The sequence below is a fragment of the Dreissena polymorpha genome, chromosome 4, assembly GCF_020536995.1.
Source record: "Dreissena polymorpha isolate Duluth1 chromosome 4, UMN_Dpol_1.0, whole genome shotgun sequence".
In the NCBI taxonomy this organism is placed as follows: domain Eukaryota; kingdom Metazoa; phylum Mollusca; class Bivalvia; order Myida; family Dreissenidae; genus Dreissena; species Dreissena polymorpha.
The window spans coordinates 132,840,904-132,868,445 of record NC_068358.1 but is presented as its reverse complement, the minus strand read 5'-3'; the positions used below and the strand labels follow the sequence as shown (position 1 = coordinate 132,868,445).

The 27,542-nt window shown below is 36.8% G+C and overlaps 1 protein-coding gene and 2 long non-coding RNA genes across 3 annotated transcripts in view; 1 reads left to right on the top strand and 2 right to left on the bottom strand.

Moving 5' to 3' along the window:
• The first annotated feature begins 2,952 nt into the window (after positions 1 to 2,952).
• LOC127876578 (uncharacterized) lies at positions 2,953 to 3,287 on the top strand. The gene is made up of 2 exons (XR_008047935.1): positions 2,953 to 3,135; positions 3,180 to 3,287. It is a non-coding gene; the product is annotated as an uncharacterized LOC127876578 (long non-coding RNA).
• Positions 3,288 to 3,629: 342 nt separating this feature from the next.
• LOC127876541 (electron transfer flavoprotein-ubiquinone oxidoreductase, mitochondrial-like) overlaps positions 3,630 to 27,542 on the bottom strand; it is a 29,703-nt gene continuing 5,790 nt past the window's right edge. Inside the window, exons 4-14 of the mRNA XM_052421846.1 lie at positions 27,333 to 27,409; positions 25,920 to 26,001; positions 25,128 to 25,246; positions 23,317 to 23,394; positions 22,703 to 22,915; positions 20,728 to 20,799; positions 17,987 to 18,130; positions 12,710 to 12,878; positions 5,808 to 5,990; positions 5,281 to 5,502; positions 3,630 to 4,660 (exon numbers count right to left, since the gene is read on the bottom strand). Of these exons, the coding sequence (XP_052277806.1) occupies positions 4,497 to 4,660; positions 5,281 to 5,502; positions 5,808 to 5,990; positions 12,710 to 12,878; positions 17,987 to 18,130; positions 20,728 to 20,799; positions 22,703 to 22,915; positions 23,317 to 23,394; positions 25,128 to 25,246; positions 25,920 to 26,001; positions 27,333 to 27,409 (1,523 nt within the window). The 3' untranslated portion in view covers positions 3,630 to 4,496. The remainder of the gene's footprint in view (positions 4,661 to 5,280; positions 5,503 to 5,807; positions 5,991 to 12,709; positions 12,879 to 17,986; positions 18,131 to 20,727; positions 20,800 to 22,702; positions 22,916 to 23,316; positions 23,395 to 25,127; positions 25,247 to 25,919; positions 26,002 to 27,332; positions 27,410 to 27,542) is intronic.
• On the bottom strand, positions 15,830 to 17,187 carry LOC127876580 (uncharacterized). The gene is made up of 2 exons (XR_008047937.1): positions 16,832 to 17,187; positions 15,830 to 16,686 (listed from the first exon to the last, which is right to left on the bottom strand). It is a non-coding gene; the product is annotated as an uncharacterized LOC127876580 (long non-coding RNA).

Sequence of the window (27,542 nt, the reverse complement as noted above, 5' to 3'; positions counted from 1 at the left end):
CCTGTCCTAAGCGTAACTTGATTCCCATATATGTACACCTTTAGTGTAAATGAAAGAAACTGCTCTCCAAAACTATGATTGCTTGTGAACAAAGTCGCTCACCTGAGATAAAAAGAAATGACCTGTTCTTTGCAGCCCAAGATATCAATGGAACAAATGTTCTAACCAAGTATCATGAAGAATGAACAACAAATGGCCCCTTGGCAGCCATGTTTTTTTTTAACAGACCTGAACCATTTTTTAACTCTTCCAGGATATGTCCTAATTTCATGAAGATTGGGAAAAAATGTGTCTTCTAGACTGTTCACATGTTGTCACTACAGTCCAACCTGCCCGAGCGACCGCCTGTTAATAGCGACCGACAGTCAATAACGACCACACCGATTTCCTCCCGAACGATTTCGCTATATATTGAACCTGCGAATAAAGCCCACCTGCGAACAAAAACCAAAGACATTTTGATAGCTTACAACGACCACTGCAATCATAAAAATCAACGATTTTGCAACTTTCAAAAAACAAAATGGCCGCCATGACGCTGTGTAGTCACGTGATTCACATCTTACAAGTGGACTCGTCGGTCGCTATGGAAATATTGGCAAGTGACAGTTTATTGCACTCGATAGCAGTTGTTTGTTTATTTAACACGCATTGCTAATTGGTAGTCGCCTGCTTCTTTTATGCATTTGACAGTTTGTCAAAAGTGTAAAAATATTGCCTTTGTATTAAAGTGACTCGCGATTAATGTACTAATTGCTGAAAATATCAAAGACAAGTTTGGGGCTTTCATCAACTCATTATGAAATTTAACGGTTTTATATCAATAACGATGCCTGAAATACAAACATTTTGATAGCCATTCCATTCTTACATTTCTCCTTGATAAGACGTGCATAGATTATAGACAAGTAATCAGTTCAATTTAATCATCATGGCTTCCAAGCGTAAGTTCTTGATGTAAGAAGAACGCGCTGCGGTTAAAGGACACAGTTGTAGACGAGTGGCTAGTGATCTTGGTGTAGGCAAAACTCAAATCCAGAACATTCTGAATTACATGTACATATACATGTATGTCAATAATTATTCATAAATGTATATTATTAATGAAATAAAAAATATAAACATAAGGGAATGGAAATCAAATAAAATCAAAACTGTGTCTTCAATCCTTTATTTATTATACATGCATAAGAATTCAAACATTTAAACAAAAGAGCACATACATAGATAAGGTACCTGTTAAAATACTACTAGCATATTTTGCAAAGTTTCAATCGACCCTGGGAATAAAGACCACCTGTGAACAAAGACCACAACGACCAAATCCCTTGAGTGGTCTTTATAGACAAGTTAGACTGTATATACATATAAAGAAAACTGCCCCACTTCCTGGCTGCCATGTTTTTTCACTGATCACGACCATTTTCAAACTCGTCCGAGATATCCACAAAACTAATGTTTTGACAAAATTTCATGATGATTAAGCAAAACATGTGACTTCTAGAGTGTTCACAAGCTTTTTACTATATAAATATAAGGAAAAAGACCCCCCCCCCCCCTGGTGGCCATGTTTTTTTACCGATCCAAACCATTATCGAAATCAAATGTCCTATCCAGGTGTGGTAGTGCGGTCTCCTTCGCTTACGCAAATGAACCGGTCACAGGAAGGTTACAAGTTATGTAACTTTGTAAGCACTTATGAAATGCAGAAATATTTATTTGACAAACTCTTATTTCCGGTCAGGATGAATATACTGACTGGTTGTAATTCAATTAACTAAAGGCGTTCAGTCAGGGACGCCTAAATACACTCAAAGAATTTATTTATAAGTGAAAACCAAGGCAGCTTTAACAAAAATAACTAATTTTTATTCCAAGAACTCGGAAAATGAAGAACAATGACAGAAAAGTAAGAACAGGTACAAGCCAAGTCTAAAGAATCTAAGTATCCTTACAAAAATGAGCAACCTACAGCAAATACCTTAATGAATGTAAAAAGAAGTTCAAAATCTGTAAAAAAAAAACTGATATAAATATAAGTTGCTGTTAGTCTAGAAAGTGCTTCAAAAATCTAGTTTACAAAATAGGTCTAATTTAATCTAAAGAACAATATTTTTGGAGATTAGGAAACTTCAGTGAATCAAATGTAAAAATAAGAAAAATTTACTAAAGTTATTGAAATAGAATAGTCTTTCTAATTTAGAAAATGCCAAATAAAAACTAGTGACCTTAAAAATCAATAGGGGTCATCTGCGAGTCATCATCAATCTACCCATGAAGTTTCATGATCCTAGGCGTATGCGTTCTTGAGTTATCATCCGGAAACCATTTTACTATTTCGGGTCACCGTGACCTTGGACCTAGTGACCTCAAAATCAATAGGGGTCATCTGCAAGTCATGATCAATCCACCCATGAAGTTTCATGATCCTAGGTGTATGCGTTCTTGAGTTATCATTCAAAAACCATTTTCCTTTTTCTGGTCACCGTGACCTTGACCTTTGACCTAGTGACCTCAAAATCAATAGGGGTCATCTGCGAGTCATGATCAATGTACCTATGAAGTTTCATGATCCTAGGCCCAAGCGTTCTTGAGTTATCGTCTGACAACCACCTGGTGGACGGACCGACCGACAGACCGACATGAGCAAAGCAATATACCCCCTCTTCTTCGAAGGGGGGCATAATAATTTAAATAAAGGAATAATTTAGAAAATAATGCCAAAATGTCTTGATGCTGGTGTTAAAAATAATTTAGAGTTTAATTATTTCAAAATTCCAACCTTTTTCAAGAGCTGTTAACTTTTCAAGAAAGCATCAAGAGGTGTTTAAATCAGCCCAAACAGCTTATTTTATACAGTTCAGAAGAGATCAATGGCAGAGTAGTCAATTTTCCCTCAGAACAGTGCATTTATCAATGATCAATATCTTCCCAAATTCCAGAGCAGAACTAACAAGAGCACCGCGTAACGGGTTCCACGCTCGGCTGCGAAAGCTTGTCAGATTAAAAAAAAATTTTTTTTAGAGGTCACAGTGACCTTGACCTTTAACCTAGTGACCCAACGGTAATGCCAAGAGCAACTAAGCTGTGTCTAAATAGAGTGGTGAAGTCATTCGTTGATATTACGCGCGGGAGGTCCATAGAGTGGTGAAGTCATTCGTTGATATTACGCGCGGGAGGTCCATATTGAATTATAACTACTACATGTAGTCCATATACTCTTGAAAGCCTCTTTCAAATTTAACTCACCTTGACAGGTCATATAAATACTGAAAGACAAACTAAAGTGGGGAGCAAAATATATTAGCGTTCAATGGCTTCCAAAATGGGCACTTTTAAAGAGAGCTCCTTCTTAGATTACATTAATTTCAACCAATCAACGGGCAGTTTACTGTGTCATGCCTGGTCATTGTATATCAACCAATTTACTGAGTTATGGTCATTGTCAATCAACCTGTTTACTGATTCATGACCAAGGCCAATCCTGTTCCTGGTGACACATACTTTCATTACGCATTCAAAGTATTTTGTTACTTTGTGATTAAATGCTGATGTTTCTTATATAATATTAATTAACTCTAAATAAGTTCAGTACACTAAAATAATAAATTTCTCATGCAAATCAAATTAAAACCCATGTATATGCATTTAATAAATTTCCTTTTGGAAAAAAATGCGAACAACTGATTAACAGTAAAGGCAGTTGCAATCACAAAACAATGTACATTTTTTTCAGCTTTAAATGATATCATACTTTACATTTGCATCCAGGAGAGTTCTTAACAACATTTTAAACAAACATGCAATAGGTGATATATATGTACAAAATACTATATACCACTTCATACCTGCAACACAATAGAATATAGTACTAATATTTGTTCAGTAACATAAATAAACAAAACACACAATCTCTGTTCCTATAACATTATTTTTGTCATAATGATGTACCATCACCCATTTTGTACCCGTATAAAATTATACATTTTTCTCAACCAATTACTCCATTCGTTCACAGAATTGAAAACCTACTTCTGTTATTTTCACCATGCTGCAAAAACATTACTCGCCATGCTACTACTTATCAAATGAGGTAACTCCATGTGTACATAGTCTGCATAACACTTTGTCCAGAGTGTACAATATATTCATGGTTAACCCTTAAAGTTAAGTATCTTTAATTTAATTTTTTTATGTTTAATTATTGTTATTTTTTATTAATTATTTGAAAGCACACATTGATTACATCATTCTAAATGTTGAATGGTTTTATCTTTTAAAAGCAGTTCCTAATAATGACAGACAAGTCATCTTCATTGCTCCCATACATTAACTGATTAAATCAATGAAAATGCATAAATATTAATGGCCATTGCCTCTTGACATTTTTACATGCATATCTCATCTCCACTGATATCAGCCTGCAGTCATTTAATGTTAAGTCGAGAAAAAAACTTAACAAACATTTGTGAGCACCTCACCATACAACACATTGATCACATGCCATTATAAGCTGGCCCCTCCCCTCCTTGAGGGCTAACCCAGTTGATGTTCTGAGTTATGTCTTTGATATCACAGGTTTTACAGTGGATGCAGTTCTGAGCATTGATCTGGAGCTTCTTTCCCAAGCCATCCTCTGTGTCCACATATTCATATACACCTGCATGATGAAATAAGAAATTATCTCAGTTCATTTGTATTATCTATGTTTATACCAGCTTGGACTTAAAGCGATTTTAAAGGTAGGAAAGTTGGTGGTATTTTCATACTAAGCTTTCAAAAGTACCTTACAAAATGATCCTAAACTTTATAATACAAAGTACTAAACTGTGAACTGTAAATTTAATGTCACTTGCTCATAATCTCTCATTGACAAATACTCCTTCAAATTTCAAGATTCAAACATGCATTCATTATCCAGTAACAGGGTGAAGCAAGTCATAAGCGGGCATTATACACAAACTATTGTGAATAATGGGTTCCACAAAGTGTTGCTGATTTCTAGCCAGTAGTGCTGTGAACTACACAAGACAAGAAAGTGTGGTGGAAGGACACAACAGAACCTATATGAGCTGTGGAAGGTGAAAAAGGGTTTTAGTTGTATGTTGCCAGCACAGCCGCTGACCAGCCTGTGCAGTCTGGTCAGAAGCTACCCTGTCTGTTACAAAGTCATGCAAGATTTCATGGTCTCATTAGCAGACTGGGTAGCTCCTGAACAGACTGCAGAAATTCATGACTCCCCCCATCCTAATTTGTTCATGATACTTAACAAATACTAACCTGCCGGACAAAACCTGCCCTCAGGCCCATCATAGAGGGCAAGGTTGTTTTTTACAGGCACCGTATCGTCGATCAGCGTGAGGTGAGGGGGCTGATCATGGTCGTGGTTGGTCCCTGTGAGGGCCACAGATGACAGGAGGTCAAAGGTGATCACACCGTCAGGCTTTGGGTATTCTATGGGCGTGCATTCTGAAGCCCGTTTTAAGTGGGTGTTATCCATACCTGTAGCAGGAAACAATCTAGTCAATATATGAGTACTAGATCAATAATTATCATGTTCAATACGCATTGATTAAAAAAAAAATGTCCATTGAATTTCCCCAAAGATATGTTGTCTTTTTAATTGTCTAATGTTAAGCATAACATTTTTAAATACGTGTATGTAATTCATTATTAGTCTACTTAAGTTTCCTTCTGTCAGATTCTTCATTTTCCTTGATATACCACTAAGCAAAAAAACCTTAAACTAATTATCACAATTGAATAAAGTCGCATGGAGAGAATAAATGAAAACATGGTGTAAATACCTTTGTGTTTGAGGGTCCAAGGCTCCTTGCCCCTGCATAATATATAGAAGAACGCTGTGTACATGACACCCCCATATAAGCCCAAGGGATTGTGGAAGGATGGTCGCACATTTCTCACACTGTATAACTCTTTCCACACCCAGCTGTCTTTCAATCTTTCCTCATACTTGGTTGGCTTCTTTGCTGAAAGTAACAAGATGCGTTTGTGAAACACAATGTCTTCCTATATGACGTTTGACCTTGAAGGATGACCTTGACCTTGACCCTTCACCACTCAAAATGTGCAGCTCCATGAGATACACATGCATTTCAAATATAAAATTGCTAGCTTCAATATTGCAGAAGTGACATTACATGAGCAATTTTGACCCATATATTTGACCTTGAAGGATGACCTTGACCTTTCACCACTCAAAATGTGCAGCTCCATGAGATACACATGCATGCCAAATATCAAGTTGCTATCTTCAATATTGCAAAAGTATTCATAAAATAAGCGACTTGGGCCACATATATTTGACCTCTGACCTTGAAGGATGACCTTGACCTTTCACCACTCAAATTGTGCAGCTCCATGAGATACACATGCATGCCAAATATCAAGTTGCTATCTTCAATATTTCAAAAGTATTCATAAAATAAGCGATTTGGGCCACATATATTTGACCTCTGACCTTGAAGGATGACCTTGACCTTTCACCACTCAAAATGTGCAGCTCCATGAGATACACATGCATGCTAAATATCAAGTTGCTATCTTCAATATTGCAAAAGTAGTCATAAAATGAGCGATTTTGGCCACATATATTTGACCTCTGACCTCGAAGGATGACCTTGACCTTTCACCACTCAAAATTTGCAGCTCCATGAGATACACATGTATGCCAAATATCAAGTTGCTATATTCAATATAGCAAAAGTTATTGCAAAATGTTAAAGTTGGCGCAAACCAACCAACCAACAGACCAACCAACAGACAGGGGAAAAACAATATGTCCCCCACTACTACAGTGGGGGACATAAAAAATAGACTGAAGAATGTGTAAATGCTACTAGAGAACAATACATTTCCATTTTAGAAGACAATTTTGATTTAACAAGGGCTGTTTGTAAAACATGCATGCCCCCCATATGGGCTGTCAGTTGTAGTGGCAGCCATTGTGTGAATATGTTTTTTGTCACTGTGACCTTGACCTTTGACCTAGTGACCAGAAAATCAATAGGGGTCACCTGCCAGTCATGATCAATGTACCTATGAAGTTTCATGATAATAACCTAATTATTCTGAGTTATGATCAGGAAACCATTTTACTGTTTCAAGTCACTGTGACCTTGACCTTTGACCTAGTGACCTGAAAATTAATAGGGGTCATCTGCCAGTCATGATCAATGTACCTATGAAGTTTCATAATCCTAGGCCTAAGCGTCCTTGAGTTATCATCTGGAAACCATGTTAATGTTTCGAGTCACTGTGACCTTGACCTTTGACCTAGTGACCTGAAAATCAATAGAGGTCATTTGCCAGTCATGATCAATGTACCTATGAAGTTTTATCATCCTAGGCCTAAGCATTCTTGAGTTATCATACGGAAACCATTTTACTGTTTCGAGTCACTGTAACCTTGACCTTTGACCTAGTGACCTGAAAATCAATAGGGGTCATTTGCCAGTCATGATCAATATACCCATGAAGTTTCATGATCCTAGGCCAAAGCATTCTTGAATTATCATCTGGAAACCATTTTACTGTTTCGAGTCGCTGTGACTTTGACCTAGTAACCTGAAATTCAATAGGGGTCATTTGCCAGTCATGATCAATGTACCTATGAAGTTTCATCATCCTAGGCCTAAGCATTCTCCAGTTGTCCGGAAACCATTTTACTGTTTCGAGTCACTGTGACCTTGACCTTTGACCTTGTGAACTGATAATCAATAGGGGTCATCTGCGAGTCATGATCAAAATACCTATGAAGTTTCATGAACCTAGGCATAAGCGTTCTTGAGTTATCATCCAGAAACCATTTTACTATTTCAGGTCACCGTGATCTTGACCTTTGACCTAGTGACCTGAAAATCAATAGGGGTCATCTGCGAGTCATGATCATTGTACCTATGAAGTTTCATAATCCTAGGCATAAGCGTTTTTGAGTTATAATCCAGAAACCATTTTACTATATCAGGAAACCGTGACCTTTGACCTAGTGACCTGAAAATCAATAGATGTCATCTTCGAGTCATGATCAATGTACCTATGAAGTTTCATGATCCTAGGCATAAGCGTTCTTGAGTTATCATCTTGAAACCATTTTACTATTTCGGGTCACCTTGACCTTGACCTTTGACCTAGTGACCTGAAAATCAATAGGGGTCATCTACCGAGTCATGATCAATGTACCTATCAAGTTTCATGATCCTAGGCCTAAGCGTTCTTGAGTTATCATCCAAAAACCATTTTACTATTTTGGGTCATCGTGACCTTGACCTTTGACCTAGTGACCTGAAAATTTTTAGGGGTCATCTACGAGTTATGATCAATGTACCTATGAAGTTTCATGATCCTAGGCCTAAGCGTTCTTGAGTTATCATCTGAAACCATTTTACTATTTCGGGTCATCGTGACCTTTGCCCTAGTGACCTGAAAATCAATAGGGGTTATCTGCGAGTCATGATCAATGTAGCTATGAAGTTTTATGATCCTAGGCATAAGCGTTCTTGAGTTATCATCCGGAAACCATTTTACTGCTTTGGGTCACCGTGACCTTGACCTAGTGACCTGAAAATCAATAGGGGTCATTTGCGAGTCATGATCTATGTATCCATGAAGTTTCATGATCCTAAGCATAAGTGTTCTTTAGTTATCATCCAGAAACCATTTTACTATTTCGGGTCATCGTGACTTTGACCTAGTGACCTAAAAATCATCAAGGGGGGGGGGGGGGGGGAACTGCCCCCCTCCAAGCAGCCATGTTATTCAACTGACCAGAACCATTTTTGAACTCAACTCTCATATCAAGGAAACAAATGTTCTGAGCAAATTTCATGAGACTTCTACTGTGTTCACATGTTTTCACTATATATAGAGAGAAAAAAATGCCCCGCCCACTGGCGGCCATGTTTTTTCACCAATCCTGACCATTTTCAAACTCTTCCGAGATATCAAATAAACCAATGTTTTGACCATTTAAATGATGATTGGGCAAAAATTGTGACTTCTAGAGTGTTTACAAGGTAGCCAAATAAGGAAAACTGCACCGCCCACTGGCGGACACGTTTTTAACGGATCGGAACCATTTTTAATCTCAACCAAGATATCATTAAGACAAACATTTTGACAAATTTACTTGAAGATTGGGCATGAAATGTGACTTCTACAGTGTTAACAAGGTTTTTCTTTTTTTTTGACCTAGTGACCTAGTTTTGGACCCGGCACAACTCGGTTTCGAACTTGGCCGAGATTTCATTGGGACAAAGCTTCTGACCAAGTTTCATGAAGATGGGACGGGACAAGAAATGTGGCATCTAGAGTGTTTACGAGCAAATGTTAACAGACGGACATACGACGGACAAAGACCGGTCACAAAAGCTCACCTGAGCAATCAGGTGAGCTAAAAATAAGAAGAATTTACTAAAGTTATTGAAATAAAATGGAGTCTTATTTAGAAAATACCAAAAGAAAATAATCTAAATAATAAGAATAATTTAGAAAATAATGCCAAAATGTCTTGATGCTGGTATTAAAATAATTTAAAGTTCAATTATTTCAAAATTCCAACCTTTTTCAAGAGCTGATACCTTTTCAAGAAAGCATCAAGAGGTGATTAAATCAGCCAAAACAGCTTGTTTTATACAGTTCAGAAGAGATCACTGGCAGAGTAGTATATTTTCCCTCAGAACAGTCCATTTATCAATGATCAATATCTTCCCAAATTCCAGAGCAGAATTAAAAATAGATTACTGAACCAGGTTAAACAAGGGAGATAAATACTGCAAAATAATTTACATGTGGTCTTTCTTTCAGCTTTCTCTTAGTTGATAGGCTTATCGTAAGTGCTAATGGCTAAAACAGTTTGTGTTAATTATGAAAATTCTGTGTCATGAAAAATTACATAATACAGTTAATGTTACATAATAATGACATAATAAAACCAAACTTTACTACACAGGAAACAAATGTTCTGACCAAATTTCATGAAGATTGGGAAAACTAGAGTGTTAACAAGATTTTACTATAGCCATATAACTTGTAAGGAAAAATGCCCCACCCTCTTGGCAGCCATGTTTTTCAAGCAAAGGTTACCATTTTTAAATTCATCTTAGGTATCATTGTGACAAATCTTTTGAGCAAGTTTCATGAAGATCTGAAAATAAATGTGGCATCTAGAGTGTTAACAAGGTTTTACAATAGCCATTTCAGGAAAAATGCCCCACCCCCTGGTGGCCATGTTTTTCAACCAACCGGCATCATTTTCAAACTCGTCCAAGATATTATTGGGATGAATCTTCTGACCAAGTTTCATGAAGATCAGACAATAAATGTGGCCTCTAGAGTGTTAACAAGATTTTACTATAGCCATATAAGGAATAATGCTCCGCCCCTTGGCAGCCATGTTTTTCAAGCAAACGTTACCAGTTTCGAACTCATCAAAGATATCATTGAGACCAATCTTCTGAGCAAGTTTCATGAAGATCTGAAAATAAATGTGGCCTCTAGAGTGTTTACAAGGTTTTACTATAGCCATATAAGGAAAAATGCCCCGCCCCCTGGCGGCCATGTTTTTCAACCAACCGGCATCATTTTCGAACTCATCCAAGATATTATTGGGATGAATCTTCTGACCATTTTTCATGAAGATCGGACAATAAATGTGGCCTCTAGAGTGTTAACAAGATTTTACAATAGCCATATAAGAAAAATGTCCCGCCCCTTGGCAGCCATGCTTTTCAAGCAAACATAACCATTTTGGAACTCATCCAATATATCATTGAGACCAATCTTCTGACCAAATTTCATGAAGATTGGACAATAAATGTGGCCTCTAAAGTGTTAACAAGGCAAATGTTTACGCCGCATGACGGACGACGCACGACGGACAAAAGGCGATCACAAAAGCTCACCAAGAGCACGTTGTGCTCAGGTGAGCTAAAAATGCATGATAATTTACAAAGTGACATTCTTGACAAGGGGTTTTTGTGCAAAATTTGACCTTTGACCTTTAAGTGTGACCTACACATTTGAAGTTGGAAGACAGGTTTCCATGAGACAAGTCAATTAATGATGGTGTACATTTATTCTCAAATTGCATAATGAATGACAAAGTAACAGTCCAGACAAGCTTGGATATACACTTGCCCACTGTTAATGTGATGTAGAGCAAACATTAAATTATGATAACTTGTAAAACACTTCAAATTAATAAAAATAAATAATTCATACCCATCAATGTTTCATTTTCCACTCTTTTTACCCAAGACAATTATTCAAAATGTCAATATATACAGTACATGTTATCTGTATTCATATTCATCTACTTTTTTTTAAAATTCTAGACTTGTTTTGTTCAATTAATGAAATTCCCCCAAAAATATTTATTGCTAGTAATGACACGTGTTTACAAATTTCTTAGAACAAATAACATACATATTTATCTATCTCTTTCAGTCTACAGAGTAAAAAATCCAAGACAGGAACACATGTATTGGCTTATTTGTCTGTTTAAAACAAGAAACTGTCGGAGACGGGTGATGCTCCCCAAAGTTTTTTTTTGTCACAATATTGCACTATATATTCAGATAAAAGGAAACGTCTTGAGGGGCATAACTTTGGACAAAATAATACGATGGATGGTTTAGCAACTTTAAAATTTCAAAGGGCCATAACTCTCTAAATAAATCATATAACGAGAACCCACTAATAACATGCGCATCTCCTCAAGGTAGTTAAGCTTCCCATAAAGCTTTATTGTATTCCAGTCAGTAGTTGGGGAGAAATAGCCCGGACAAGAATTGCACTATATGTACAGTTTATAGAAAATCTAAAAGGGCCATAACTCTGTGAAAAATCATCCGACCATAACTGGCTGATAATATGCACATCTCCTGTTGGTAGTGAAGCTTCCCATAAAGTTTCATTGAATTCCCGTAATACGTTGCTGAGAAATAGCTCGGACAAGAATTGCACTCTATGTACAATGGAAAATTTCAAAGGGCCATAACTCTGTGAAAAATCATCCGACGAGAACCAGCTGATAATATGCACACCTCCTCTTGGTAGTGAAGCTTCCCATTAAGTTTAATTGAATTCTGGTCATTAGTTGCTGAGAAATAGCTTGGACAAGAATCGCACTATTAGTACAGTTAATGAAAAACTTCAAAGGGCCATAACTCTGTGAAAAATCATTCGACCAGAACCGGCTAATAATTTGCACATCTCCTCTTCGTAGTGAAGCTTCCCATAAAGTTTCATTGAATTTCGGTCATAATTTGCTGAAAAACAGCCCGAACAAAAATTGTGCACGCACGGACACACGGAAGGACGGACAGACGAAGCGGCGACTTTATGCTCCCCCCAAATTGCTACCATTTCTATAAAGCAATTATAAAAATTAAATCTGTCAAATGTAAATTTTTCCGTCTGTATGTGCTCAAGAAAAACACCGACAATACATACAAAATTGATTTTGTCACTTTTTCATCCTATACTAGTACATACATTGCTATTTATCCATCTTTTTTCTGGTCTATTTTATGTTAATTTATGTTAATTTCAAACTTTGACAATGTCTTCAAATTCATATTCCATCAAACATTATCAACTTCAACATTCTCTTTCAATGTTGTTCAATCCTAACCTATTTTACTCTCATTCACACTGTTCCAACAAATCAAGACCTTGTCATGCTCACCTGCAAGACTGGTATCTGTGGTCTCCTCACTGAGTTTCTCGTACACAGACTCTGCTGCGAGCATCCCGCTCTTCATGGCCAGGTGGGTGCCCTTCACCTTGGGCACGTTGAGGAAGCCTGCTGAACATCCTATCACACACCCTCCTGGGAAGGTGAGGTCTGGAATGCACTGAAACAGCAAGGTAAGTGAGGCTGGACAGAATGTTATTACATGTCAGCTCCCTCTGGGAAAACGGGGCTAAATGCATGTGAAGTCTGCAAAGGCTAATCAGGGATGACAGTTTATGTTTTTAGAATATTTTCTGTTTAAAGTCTGTTCTTAGCACAAAACTAGTTTTGGACTTGTTAATCCTAATAAGCCTCTGTAGTTTCATGAAGAACCCCCTCCCCCCACCCCCCCAGCCACCAAAAAGTAATGAGAACAGGTGTTCTGACAAAGTTTCATTCAGATTGCATTACAAGTGTTAATAAGATTTCACTTTTGCCATATGAGGAACAAGAGCTGTCACCATAGGATGACATATGCCCCCTATAAATGCTTTGATAGAAGTTATGAGCATTTTTCGAAACATATACACATGCATAACAAATATGCAAGTTATATCTTAAGGGACATGGAAGTTATGAAACTAAAACACAGATTTTGAAACCTAAACGCGGACCCTAAGTTCAAGGTCAAGGTCATAGGGGTAAAAAAATGTGCGCGTTTGGAAAGGCCTTGTCCATATTCAAGAGCATACCAAATATGAAGGTTATATTTCAAGGGACATAGAAGATATGAGCATTTTTCGAAATCTTAACGCAGATTTTGAAACCTAAACGCGAACCCTAAGTTCAAGGTCAAGGTCACAGGGGTAAATTTTTTTGAGCGAATGGAAAGGCCATGTCCATATACACATGCATACCAAATATGAAGGTTATATCTCAAGGGACATAGAAGATATGAGCATTTTTCAAAACCTAAACGCAGATTTTGAAACCTAAACGTGGACCCTAAGTTCAAGGTCAAGGTCACAGGGGTAAAAAAATGTGAGAGTATGGAAAGGCCTTTTCCATATACACATGCATACCAAATATGAAGGTTATATCTCAAGGGACATAGAAGATATGAGCATTTTTCGAAACCTAAATGCAGATTTGGAATCCTAAACGCGGACCCTAAGTTCAAGGTTAAGGTCACAGGGGTAAAACATTGTGTGCGTAAGGAGAGGCCTTGTCCATATGCACATGCATACCAAATATGAAGGTTATATCTCAAGGGACATAGAAGTTATGAGCATTTTTCGAAACCTAACTCAGATTTCAAAACCTAAACGCGGACCCTAAGTTCAAGGTCAAGGTCACATAGGTGAAAAAATGTGTGCGTATGGAAAGGCCTTGTCGATATACACATGCATACCAAATATGAAAGTTATATCTCAAGGGACATAGAAGTAATGAGCATTTTTCAAAACCTAAAGGCAGATTTCGAAACCTAAACGCGGACCCTAAGTTCAAGGTCAAGGTCACAGGGGTAAACATTTGTGTGCGTATGGAAAGGCCTTGTCCATATACACATGCATACCAAATATGAAGGTTATATCTAAAGGGACATATAAGTTATGAGCATTTCTCGAAACCTAAAATCAAAGTGTGACGGACAGACAGACAGACAGTGCGATCACTATATGCCCTCTTTCGGGGGCATAATAAAAATGTACAGCCCCCTGGCGGCCATGTTTTTCGAGGAAACTATAATCATTTGTAAACTCAGTTGAGCTATTATTAAAACAAGGGACAAAATTGTCACAAAACCAGGTTTTCATTGTGAAAAAAAAATCTGATAAAGGGAGAAAACTCAAACTGAACTTTTGAAATGACCAAAAAAAATTAACCCCCTTTGTAATTTTTTTTTTTTTTCTAAATCTATTTTTAGTCGTGGCGACCTTGACATTGGAGATATTGACGTGATTCTTTCGTGGGACACACCGTCCCATGATGGTGAACAAATGTGCCAAATGATTTTAAAATCTCACAATGAATGACATAGTTATGGCCAGGACAAGCTCATTTATGGCCATTTTTGACCTTTGAACTCAAAGTGTGACCTTGACCTTGGAGATATCGACGTAATTATTTCGCGCGACACACCGTCCAATGATGGTGAACAAATGTGCCAAATGATTTTAAAATCTGACGATGAACGACATAGTTATGGCTCGGACAAGCTCATTTATGGCCATTTTTGACCTTTGAACTCAAAGTGTGACCTTGACCTTGGAGATATCGACGTAATTATTTCGCGCGACACACCGTCCAATGATGGTGAACAAATGTGCAAAATGATTTTAAAATCTGACAATGAACGACATAGTTATGGCCCGGACAAGCTTATTCCGCCAGCCCGCCAGCCAGCCAGCCCGCCCGCATTCGCCAATCTAATAACCAGTTTTTTCCTTCGGAAAACCTGGTTAATAACTGTTCTGACCAAGTTTCATCAAGATTGGTCTATAATTGTGACTTCTGGAGTGTTAACAAGGTTCCACTATAGCCAGATAAGGAAAAATGCCCCGTCCGCAGATGGCCATGTTTTTCAACCAAGAGGAACCATTTTTGAACTCAGCCCAGATATCCTTAGAAAAAATGTTCTGAACAAGTTTCATGAAGATTGGACTACAAACGTGACTTCTAGAGTGTTAACAAGGTTTTACTATGGCCATGTGAGGAAAAATGCCCAGCAGCCTGGAAGCCATATTTTTCAACAGAAAGGAACCATTTTCGATCTCATCCAAGATTTCAATAGAACAAATGTTCTGACTCACTTTCAATAAATGTGACTTCTTAAGTGACACGCCCCCTGGCAGCCATGTTTTTCAACTAGAACCATTTTCAAACTTGTCCAAGATATAATTAAGACACATGTTCTGACCATGTTTCATGAAGATTGGCCAATAAATGAGGCCTCTAGAGTGTAAATAAGGTAGATATTAAAGAAGAACTACGGAAGTCATACAAAAAATGATCAAATCAACTCACCATGAGAACATTGGGCTTAGGAAAGCTAATAAAAGCTGCGCCATGAGCGCATGATACGCCCGTCGTTCGCCAATGAAGTAGTAAGGTAATAAATAACCCTTTGAATCATTTTTTTACTTCAGTTTATTTGTATTTGAATACATGGTTTATTTTATAAGTACATGAGCATGGAAATCACGAAATTTTGACGAACAAAGTCCCATAACTCTGGAACGACAATTCAGAATTCCGTCAAAAACGAAAGGGGATCAGGGTTTATCAATATTAAGATTGTGTTGAAATTTGAAAAAAATCCATCGAAGGATATTTGAGCTACAGTAGGACATTCAATGAAATCACGAAATTTTGACGAACAAAGTCCCATAACTCTGGAACGACAATTCAGAATTCCGTCAAAAACGAAAGGGGATCAGGGTTTATCAATATTAAGATTGTGTTAAAATTTGAAGAAAATCTGTCAAAGGATATTTGACGTAGCGTACGACATTAACAGACGGACGGACGGACGGACGGACGGACAGACGGACGCGGGGTATACCATAATACGTCCCGTCATAGACGGGCGTATAAAAAATCCATCGGGGGATATTTGAGCTACGGTAGGATACATGAACAACAATAACATTTAAGGTTACAGTGACCTTGACCTTAGAATGAATGACCTTGAAATGACCAGTGGTCATCTAAGTGTGCTTGCAAACCTTCATGTCAAGTTTGAAGACTCTATGTCCAAGCATACCAAAGTTATAACAATTTTAACATTTTAACATTTAAGGTCACAGTGACCTTGACCTTCAAATGAATGACATTGAAATGACCAGTGGTCATCTTCTAGTACTGGCCAATCTTTATTTCAAGTTTGAAGACTCTAGGTACAAGCATACCAAAGTTATAACATGAAATAAGAACTTTAACATTTTTACATTCAAGGTCACAGTGACCTTGACCTTCAAATGAATGACCTTGAAATGTCCAGGGGTTACTTACTAGTTCTGGCCAACCTTCATGTCAAGTTTCAAGACTCTAGGTCCAAGCATACCAAAGTTATAACAACTTTAACATTTTTACATTCAAGGTCACAGTGACCTTGACCTTCAAATGAATGACCTTGAAATGTCCAGTGGTTACTTACTAGTTCTGGCCAACCTTCATGTCAAGTTTCAAGACTCTAGGTCCAAGCATACCAAAGTTATAACAACTTTAACATTTTTATATAGCTACAGTAGGACATTCAATGAAATCACGAAATTTTGACGAACAAAGTCCCATAACTCTGGAACGACAATTCAGAATTCCGTCAAAAACGAAAGGGGATCAGGGTTTATCAATATTAAGATTGTGTTAAAATTTGAAGAAAATCTGTCAAAGGATATTTGACGTAGCGTACGACATTAACAGACGGACGGACGGACGGACGGACGCGGGGTATACCATAATACGTCCCGTCATAAACGGGCGTATAAAAACAACTGAAACAAATAACACGTGCACCATGTCTTTAGGTTTGAATGTGAATGATAATTCATGTTGACAGGTTTTTGTCTTTTGACAGACACACAGACAGATTAAAAGACAGGCGGTAGGACAGACCACCATGGTGATTCCAGTATACCCCTTTTAATTTGCAAAGGGGGGGGGGGGGGGGGCGGGGGCGGGGCGGCAGACGTTTAAATATCTGAGTTGTCTAGAAATTCCACTTGTACACTGTGTCCATACAAATCACTCATCAATTTTAATATCTTTTAAATGATTCATTTGTAATCCTGAATGTAAAATAAATACTATATCTATAATTCATCTACACTACTTGTAAATCCAAGAAATACATTTATCAACCTAGAACTTTTGAAAAGATGATTTGCATACAAAACATGTGACACTGATTCCTTTCAAGATTAGCCATACCAACATGTCAAAGCCTCTCTATATGCTGACTTTTTTCACTGAAAACAATCTTTTTAAAATTGAAATTATTCTTACAGCAATGAAATGTGCCGTGTCCTGGGAAAACTGGGTTTAATGCATGTGTGCAAAGTGTGGTTCCATATTAGCCTGTGCAGTCCACACAGGCTTATCAGGGACAACACTTAACTGGATATTTTCTTGAAGAAGAGACTTCCTACAAACAAAAAATTCCATGTACTAGTAAGTATAAAGTGCTGTCTCTGATTAGCCTGTGTGGACTGCAAAGTCTTATCTGGGACGACACTCTACCACATGCCTGAAGCCCAGTTTTCCCACAGCGAGGCTAATATGAGTTACCTGGATGCCCCCTTCATTGAGAGCCCTGGCCCCGTAGCCAATCCTCCTGCCTCCCTTGAACGTATCTATGACAGCAGGGTGGGTCTTCCAGCGCTGCAGCTCTTGAAAAGGGCTCAAGTAGGGGTTCTTGTAGTCCAGACCTAGCTGAATTGTGGGTATGCAAAACATTCAATATTAGGTTTTCAATACTCTAAGAGTCAGAATGTGTCATCTGACAGGCATAACAGTGTGCACAACATTTAATACTAGGTACTAGGCTGAAAAGTTAATTTAACCTTCCTTTAATGACTACTACAAGTAGTTTATATGTTATTATACTCTACGATACCAAATACAGGGGGGTTCACCGATACCATCATGCAGGCTTTCCCTTCGTCTGTCCATTAGCTTCTCTTTGCATTTGTCAAAGAGAACTTTTAACATAAGACAATAAAAAAATCAAATGCACTACTTCATAGCATAAGAAACATGACACACATGATTAGATATGGCATCAAGAGAACTTGACCAGCGTCATGTGAAAATAGGTCTAATGCCAGTGTAGCTCCTTACCAAACTGTGCAATCAGTGTCAGGTGTAGCAATTCAAGGTTTTATGGCCTCATTAGCAATAAGGGTAGCTCCTGACCAGACTAAGCAGATATGCATGCTGGGCTTGAGCTATGTTTGCAGCATTTAGCATAAGGCCCATTTTTGCATGTTGTTTGTCACTTATGCAAACAACTCAACTTGTCTATCTTTTATGACTTCTAAACTTCCTGAAACTATAGTTTCATGATGACTGCACAAAACAGTTTTCAAGTTATTGTCTGCACTAACACAAGAATATGCCACCAAAACTGATGTTATTTGTTACGCTATTTAGTGACAATGATTTGGTTCAATAAGAGGAACTGATGTTAACAGATGAAATCTAATGTCGATTTTAGATTATATCCATCAGCAATAACTTAAGGTAAAATGATCAGACAGAAAAATTCTCACAAAATGATTATGAATTCTTGATAAGGTTCTGAACATATGTTTTAATTGAATGTAAACACAACCCATATCTGGCGGTAAAGAGTCATGGAAATAAATTTTCTTTATTATAATCAAGTCCTCATCAGCAAAGAAACACTAAAGGATATATATACAGGTCTTTCATATAATATTTGTACTAGTGCTGCAACAATACGCAAAACAAGAGTGCCAAGATGGCCCTAGTTTGCTCACCTAGTTGAACTCAACCAACATATCATTAAGACAAACATTTTGAAAAAGTTACAAGAAGATTGGACATGAAATGTGACTTCTACAGTGTTCACAAGGTTTTTCTTTTTTTGACCAAGTGACCTAGTTTTTGACCCAGCATGACCCAGTTTCGAACTTGATTCAGGTATCATTGGGACACATCTTCTGACCAAGTTTCATTAATATCGGACAAGAAATGTGGCCTCTATAGTGTTTACAAGGTTTCTCTATAGCCAAATAAGGAAAACTGCCCCGCCCACTGGGAGTCATGTTTTTCAACGGACCGGATCCACCTTTGAACTCAACCAACATATCATTAAGACAAACATTTTGACAAAGTTACATGAAGATTGGGCATGAAATGTGATTTCTACAATGTTAACAAGGTTTTCCTTTTTTTTGACCGAGTGACCTAGTTTTTGACCTAGCATGACCCAGTTTCGAACTCGATTGAGATATCATTGGGACAACTTTTCTGACCAAGTTTCATGAAGATCAGACAAGAAATGTGGCCTCTAGAGTGTTTACAAACCAAATGAGGACGCCGGACGGACGGACATACGACGGACAAAGACCGATCACAAAAGCTCACCTGAGCAATCAGGTGAGCTAAAAACAAGTTGCAATATATTGTCAGTTCAAAAACCCGTATTGCAATATACATGTATTGCTAACTTGTACCAGAATTTTAACTCGCCCATTAATCAGCAAAACCAACTTAATTACATGAACATAACCTTTGTATTGTATGTTTAGGTTCTAGGTATATGCTATTGGCAATGCCAGCTTTTTTACAAAATGCTTTATAAACACAATTAAATCTTTTTTGCGCTGTACAAAGCATTTTGTTATGAAAGATAAGTATTGTCATTTTGTCCATTGTCTATAAAGTCAAACTTGGCGTTTGTTTTGTCTGCCATTTTATTTTAACTATTATAAAAGCCGACATGAAGAATAATAACCAGAAAGAGAATTGTGGATGTTTAAAAAGCCGGTCTTGTAACTTATCAGAATGCTGTTACTTAATTTTTTTATCATTATTACTTCTGTTTATAAAAACATCAATTAACATTTCTATTAGGTAATTAATTGTTTGGCTTTTTCGTATTTCCATAAGCTTAATCTTAAATTTAACAGTATGACATGCAAAAGCAGATCTTGCAGACTCCTATGTAATAACGCTACTCCGAATAATAGACTTTTAGAATGCTATTTTTATGTAACAATTTATTTTTACTAAACACGGATTTGTTTTGTTTACCTTGACATTATTATTTCGTATTGCTTTTCTGGACACAGTGTGGATGAATTTTTTGTAGAATTTTTGTACCTGTATGATGAAAATCGTATCGCAATACAATATGCGGATTGCGTATTGCGATATAAACCGAAATACCGGTATATTGTTGCAGCACTAATTTGTACTGACATCAAGTTGAAATATGCACAGGAACAAGAAATCATGGCAAAATGGAACAATATGATTTTTTGAATTTTTAAAATACTCACCACAAACCCTATGGCAACAAGTGGTCCTTCATCGAGATGGTACATGAAACTGCCGCCATAGGTGTGCATGTCCTGCAACAAACATACTATTGTAACATGCTGTGAAACATTGGATTCATGCACATATACAAATTGTTAATGGGATGAGTTATAAATTGTTAAGGATTGTGTGATACAGAAAGTATGTTTTTGCCTATGTCTCATCTTGCACCTATATTATGCACCAATTTATACTTTAGACAGTAGTTCACATTCCGTACACTTTCCCTTTTAGATCTTCATAGCTTAATGATCTCTTCTATTAATAAAGCTGAGTAACATCAGGGTTTGACACTAAGGCACGTCCGACAGACATTGTCTAGTAAGATCGGTGGTCAGGCTAGTAAAACTGCGGGCTAGCTTGTCCGACTGGTCGTACATTAACAAATCTTTACTGATTCATATAACTATTACTAACTGCTGTGAAAACCTTTATTTTTAATGTGTAAAATTACTCTCGTATCCGTTATTTACATTAAAACAAAACTAGTGTATTCAAATAAGCGCGGAGCATTCACATGATTCATCGCTATTTTTAGACACAAAGGAGAGCTTCCTGCAGAAATTGCTTGTTTCCATTGGTCAAGTTGTCTTGAATATTAATGATTTTCTGCAGTGTCGTAAAACTGTAGAGCATGACTTTACTACTTCTATCGAAAATCAGTATCGTCAATGTAAACATTTTTGCGTAGCCGAAAAGAGAATGTTATTTAAAGAATGGCTTTGTTCAAGTTCGGATTTTCGTCCGACAAATCAGTTAATAAAAAAGAATCCGACGCTTAAACTAACACGAAACGTAAATATGAAGAAACACAAAAACATCAATTTGATCCTAGATGGAAAATCGAGTCAGTTCCCATGGATTGAATTTGAAGGAGAAAAGCAAAAAAAAGTTTTATTTTATTGTTTTACTATATGCATCAAAAAAAAATCTGGTGTTCACTGATTATTCACTGATAAATCCTGATTAAACAGTTACATGACACAATTGTGTTAATTTGCTATGTCATTTGTGGTCTAGTAGACATCAGGTTCGGGCTAGTACATTTTAAGAGGAGCTGGTCCGACGGTCTTGCTGTAAAAAAAGTTCTTGTCGAACCCTGAACATTTATAAGCTATTTTATAAATAGAAACAAGAAACCGCCGGAGACGGGTGATGCTCCCCAAAGGTTTTTTTTGACACAATATTGCACTATATATTCAGATAAAAGGAAACACCTAGTAGTTGGGGGGCCAAGAATTGCACTATATGTACAGTTTATAGAAAATTTCGAAGGGCCATAACTCTATGAAAAATCATCCGAGCAGAAACGGCTTATAATATGCACATCTCCTGTTGGTAGTGAAGCTTCCCATAAAGTGTCATTGAATTGCGGTCATTAGTTGCTGAGAAATAGCCCGGACAAGAATTGCACTGTATGTACAGTTAATGGAAAATTTCAAAGGGCCATAACTCTGTGAAAAATCATCCGACCAGAACCAGCTGATAATATGCACATCTCCTCTTGGTAGTGAAGCTTTCCATAAAGTTTCATAGAATTCCGGTCATTAGTTGCTGAGAAATAGCCTGGACAAAATTGTGCAGGGACGGAAGGACACACGCAAGGACAGACGATGCGGCGACTATATGCTCCCCCCAAAAAAAATTTGGAGGCACATAATAAAATTTAACTCTCTGACTCCACGCAAAGCAAACTAACTAATCATTTTGTACCCAAAACACTTCATTTAAGTTTCAGAATAATGAACAGACTGCACACAAAAATCTCCAGATAATGTCAGCACCAACAAAAGTGGCCTTCCTAAAAACTACCAAAGAAACTACTAAAATCACCTCTTAAAATTTTTATGATTTATTTATCATAACCAAAAAGTGTCCAAAATACTCCAATTTGCTTCCTTAAGTAGCACACAAACATTCTACTGAGCCACTCACCGTTGGCCAGCCAACAGTGTGCATGACATATCCAGGCTGGTGTTTAGCTGGGTCTATCTCCCACAGTTCTTTCACTCCTATACCGTATGTCATGGGCTGGCAGTTCTCGCGCATGTTGAACGTCTTGTACAGCTGCTTGGTAAGGTGTCCATGGCAACCCTCACCAAATATCGTCATCTTAGCATGCAACTCCATTCCTCGCTCAAATGTTTCCTGAGAATTGTGGGATGAGAACTACATTGTTAATGCGTGTCAAATCGCTGCAAACATACAAGCTTTGAGAATTTTGTTTTGTATAAGACTTATCAGCATTAAGTCATTCAAAATTATGACTAAGTAATTACAGTACAGATACACTTCTTGATTTAATTAAATCACATCTTTTACTTAAAGGGATTCTAAAGAAAAAAACTTCAGGCAAATGTAAAAATGTATAAATAAAAAATTTACAGAAAAATACAACTTTCGAATTCCCATAGGAGTGTTGTGAAAAGTAGCTGAGAAATAGGCCACATCAATAACTATGTGTTGCAATAAAGAGCATCCATTTTTATATATCATTATGTAGTCATTGAGAGCATGTAACAAATTACTTGAATTGAAACTAAGGTTACCTTTGGAGACCCATCCTTATGAATGCCAACGTCATTTGTAGCTATGCCTTTAACACTTCCATCTTCATTATACAAGATCTGTCAATAAATATTTGAATTTCAGCTTTGTTGCAAATATAAACATATTAAAACATAACGATGCAAATACAACAAACTCGTTCCGTTATTAAGTTTTTTTGAAGTAACGGAAACAAATTAATGTTCTAAAACAAAGCTAAATATGAGATGCATGGCAATAAAGAAATTTACATGGTTTATGGTGAAAAAAGATTACACTTGGTGTATAGAAGAACACACTTATCAAGTGAATACAAAATGTCACCAGAATTTAGTAATAAATTTCCTGTCAATTTGTTATTATCTTGGAAAAAGAAAAGTTTTTAATTTTGACACTGATGATTAGCCGTTTGCAATAATTCATATTAACTCCACTTACTGTATTTTTGAAATTGCTCATCTGGTGGTCATAAGGAATAATTATCCAAAGTTACATTAAATTCTTGACAGGGATGTTGTAAAGCAAAGTTTTGGAGCAAAGTATTGGAGCAGATACAAAATCCCCACTGACAGACCCTCCAACCCACATACCCAATCCCATACATATAAACATTCAGATCTTAAAGCCACACACCTTGAAATTAAATACATGGCATAGTAAATTGAAGTATAATTAAAGCAATATTAAATCTATGCCAATTTGAATATATCTGGTAGTAACAAGGTAGAAATCCGTCTCTTTTGCGCTTTTAAACTTAAAAATAAATCGCGTTTGTCGAAATGGACAAATACGTCTAGAAATCCTACTTTCGGTTTTAAAAGCGGTACCTTTTGAAAAATAATAAATTACTTGCTAACTAGGCTATAGATTTAATTGTATCGATGCCAATTAGAATATATCTGGTGGTTACAAGGTAGAAATCCATCTTTTTGCGCTTTAAAAATAATCACGTTTGCTGAAATGGACACTTAAGTATAGAAATCCTACTTTCGGTTTTAAAATTAAAACAAGGGACAAAATTGTCACAAAACCAGGTTTTCATTGTGAAAAAAAAATCTGATAAAGGGAGAAAACTCAAACTGAACTTTTGAAATGAACAAACAAAATTAACCCCCTTTGTAAGTTTTTTTTTTTTTTTAAATCTATTTTTAGTCGTGGCGACCTTGACATTGGAGATATTGATGTGATTCTTTCGTGCAACACACCGTCCCATGATGGTGAACAAATGTGCCAAATGATTTTAAAATCTCACGATGAATGACATAGTTATAGCCAGGACAAGCTAATTTATGGCCATTTTTGACCTTTGAACTCAAAGTGTGACCTTGACCTTGGAGATATCGACGTAATTATTTCGCGCGACACACCGTCCAATGATGGTGAACAAATGTGCCAAATGATTATAAAATCTGACTATGAACGACATAGTTATGGCCCGGACAAGCCAGCCCGCCAGCCAGCCCGCCAGCCAGCCAGCCAGCCAGCCCGCCCGCATTCGCCAATCTAATAACCAGTTTTTTCCTTCGGAAAACCTGGTTAAAAAAGAATAACTTACTTGATTTCTAGGCTATAGATTAAATGACAATTTTGAACACTTTCTAATTATATCTATATGTATTGATTAACATGTATTCCATTTCAAGGTGTGTGGCTTTAAAATTGTATTCATTCTAATTTGATGTTTTAGCAAGACAGTTTTATATCTTAGACACATACAGAGGACATCGCTAATAAAGAGAATTTAGAAAGGATGAAACCATGTCACATTCAATAGAAGGCAAAACTTTCAACATTATTTACCCCTGCAGCCTACCTCACTAGCTGCATAGCCTGGGTACAGCTCCACCCCCAGCTCCTCTGCCTGCTTGCCCAGCCATCGTACAAAGTTGCCAAGTCGAACAATGTAGTTGCCATGGTTATTCATAGGGTGACCTACATACAAAGTATGACTGGGTTAAGCCAACAAGGCAATTTGTGCAACTTTATTTAATACGCATGGAAGGTTGAAGCTGATCAATTATTGCAGCATTTTCTTCATCATAAAATATTATTACAGACCTAAAATACAAGTATTATAACTCCATTTTTGTTTGAATTACAATCAAATTAATTCCAAATTAATTTTTTATCAACAGTCTTTCACAAGCGTAGTGCAGATACAAATGACCAAATTATTGACAGTTCAAAGAATAAATTGTGCTTGTTAAAATAATGTATGAATATTCTGGTAATGGTGGTACTTGAATATTAACTTAATGAACATAAGCTTGTATTCGAGTTGGTGTCTTACAAAACCAGACTTAATGCATGTGCATAAAGTATCGTCAACAATAAACCTGTGTGGACTGAACACATTGTTCCTATGCATGTATATATGTGAGTGAATCACAAGCAACGCACTGATAAAAACACGAAAAACAATTAAAACATACAATTAACTTTATGTGACTGGCGCATACAAAAAACCAAACTGTTATCGTGCGCACATTTTCCAATTGAAATTCCAGCAAATAAATGGTAAACGCCAACCAGGCGCAATACTTTCACACATGCCATAAGCCCAATTTACAAATAGAACAGCTTTCTTTGTTCACTGATAACTCACCAGGCACCATTGGTATTGGAATACTGCCAGACTTGGTAAGAAACCTAAAGGAGTCTTTGGTTACTTTTGTTGTCACTGGGGCCTGTAAATTAAAAGCAGATATTAAAACAAGATGTGTTTGAGAAACACTTTTGCCCCCAAGCATGCCAAATATGAAGTTGCTGTGTAGTTTATATTAAATGAGCAATTTTGACCCATATATTTGACCTTTGACCTTGAAGGATTACCTTGACCTTGAAGGATGAACTGACCTTTCACCACTCAAAATGTGCAGCTCCATGAGATACACATGCATGCCAAATATGAAGTTGCTATGTTCAATATTGCAAAAGTTATGGCAAATGTTTGACATGTTATGTACAATAGTTAAAAAGGTATAGACTTTTTAAGTATATGACCTTAAAGGATGACCTTGACATGTCCCCAATGAATACGTTCAGCTGTATAAGTAACACATGCACGTAAAATATAAAGTATCTGTATAAAGTGGTACTGACGTTTTGGCATATTTAAAATGAAAATTGACCTTTGTAAATGACCTTTGACCTTTCATGATGACCTTGACCTTAATATTGTACACATTAAAAAGTGCAGCTCCATATGCATTTGAGAAATTGTTACGAAGTTATAGCGTATAGTAAATGAGCGATTTTGACCCATATATTTGACCTTTGACCTTGAACTTTCACCACTCAAAATGTGCAGTTCCATGAGATACACATGCATGCCAAATATGAAGTTTCTATGTTCAATATTGCAAAAGATATGACAAATGTTAAAGTTTAGTGATTTTGACCCATATATTTGACCTTTGACCTTGATGGATGACCTTGACCGTTAACCACTCAAAATGTGCAGCTCCATGAGATACACATGCATGCCAAATATCAAGTTGCTATCTTCAATATTGCAAAAGTTATGGCAAATGTTAAAGTTTGACACAAACAAATACACAAACAAACAAACAAACCAACAGACAGGGCAAAACAATATGTCTCCCACTATAGTCACTAAGTGGTAGGGGACATATAAAGATTGTAAGTTATATCAATCCCTGTTTTTGTATGAGGACTTCCATCTTTGCAGTCATAAAGGTCCCATCGTTTGTGGATGGGCCATAAATTAAAACAGTAACCAGTAAGTGTTTTATCGTAATGTGTGCCTCTTTGACTAAACAAGTTCAAACATAACTGATAAGCAACCAGTAAAAAATGAGTTTATCATATGAAGAATTTGACTGCCTTATTTTAGTTGGAGAAGTTGCACAATTGCATGTATACATATGTAGCAGTTTTAATAATCAAACACTTACATGCAACCTTTATCAAAATCAAAGATGTTTACTATGAATTGCATTATTTTAATCACAAATGAATGCTGTGTATGATTTAAAACATTTCCAACAAAATGTACCCCTTTTTCCTTCCAGTCTGGGAACAATTCATCTAAAGCCTTGGTTTCCAGTACAGCCCCTGATAAAATGTGGCCTCCTGGAACACATGCATACAAGTACTGAACTAAAATGTTAACAATGAGATTATTTTCTAAATAATACATTATTTTATATACCAGAAAATACTATACATACATTTGCAGATCTACAGATAACGTGCGTATTTGCGT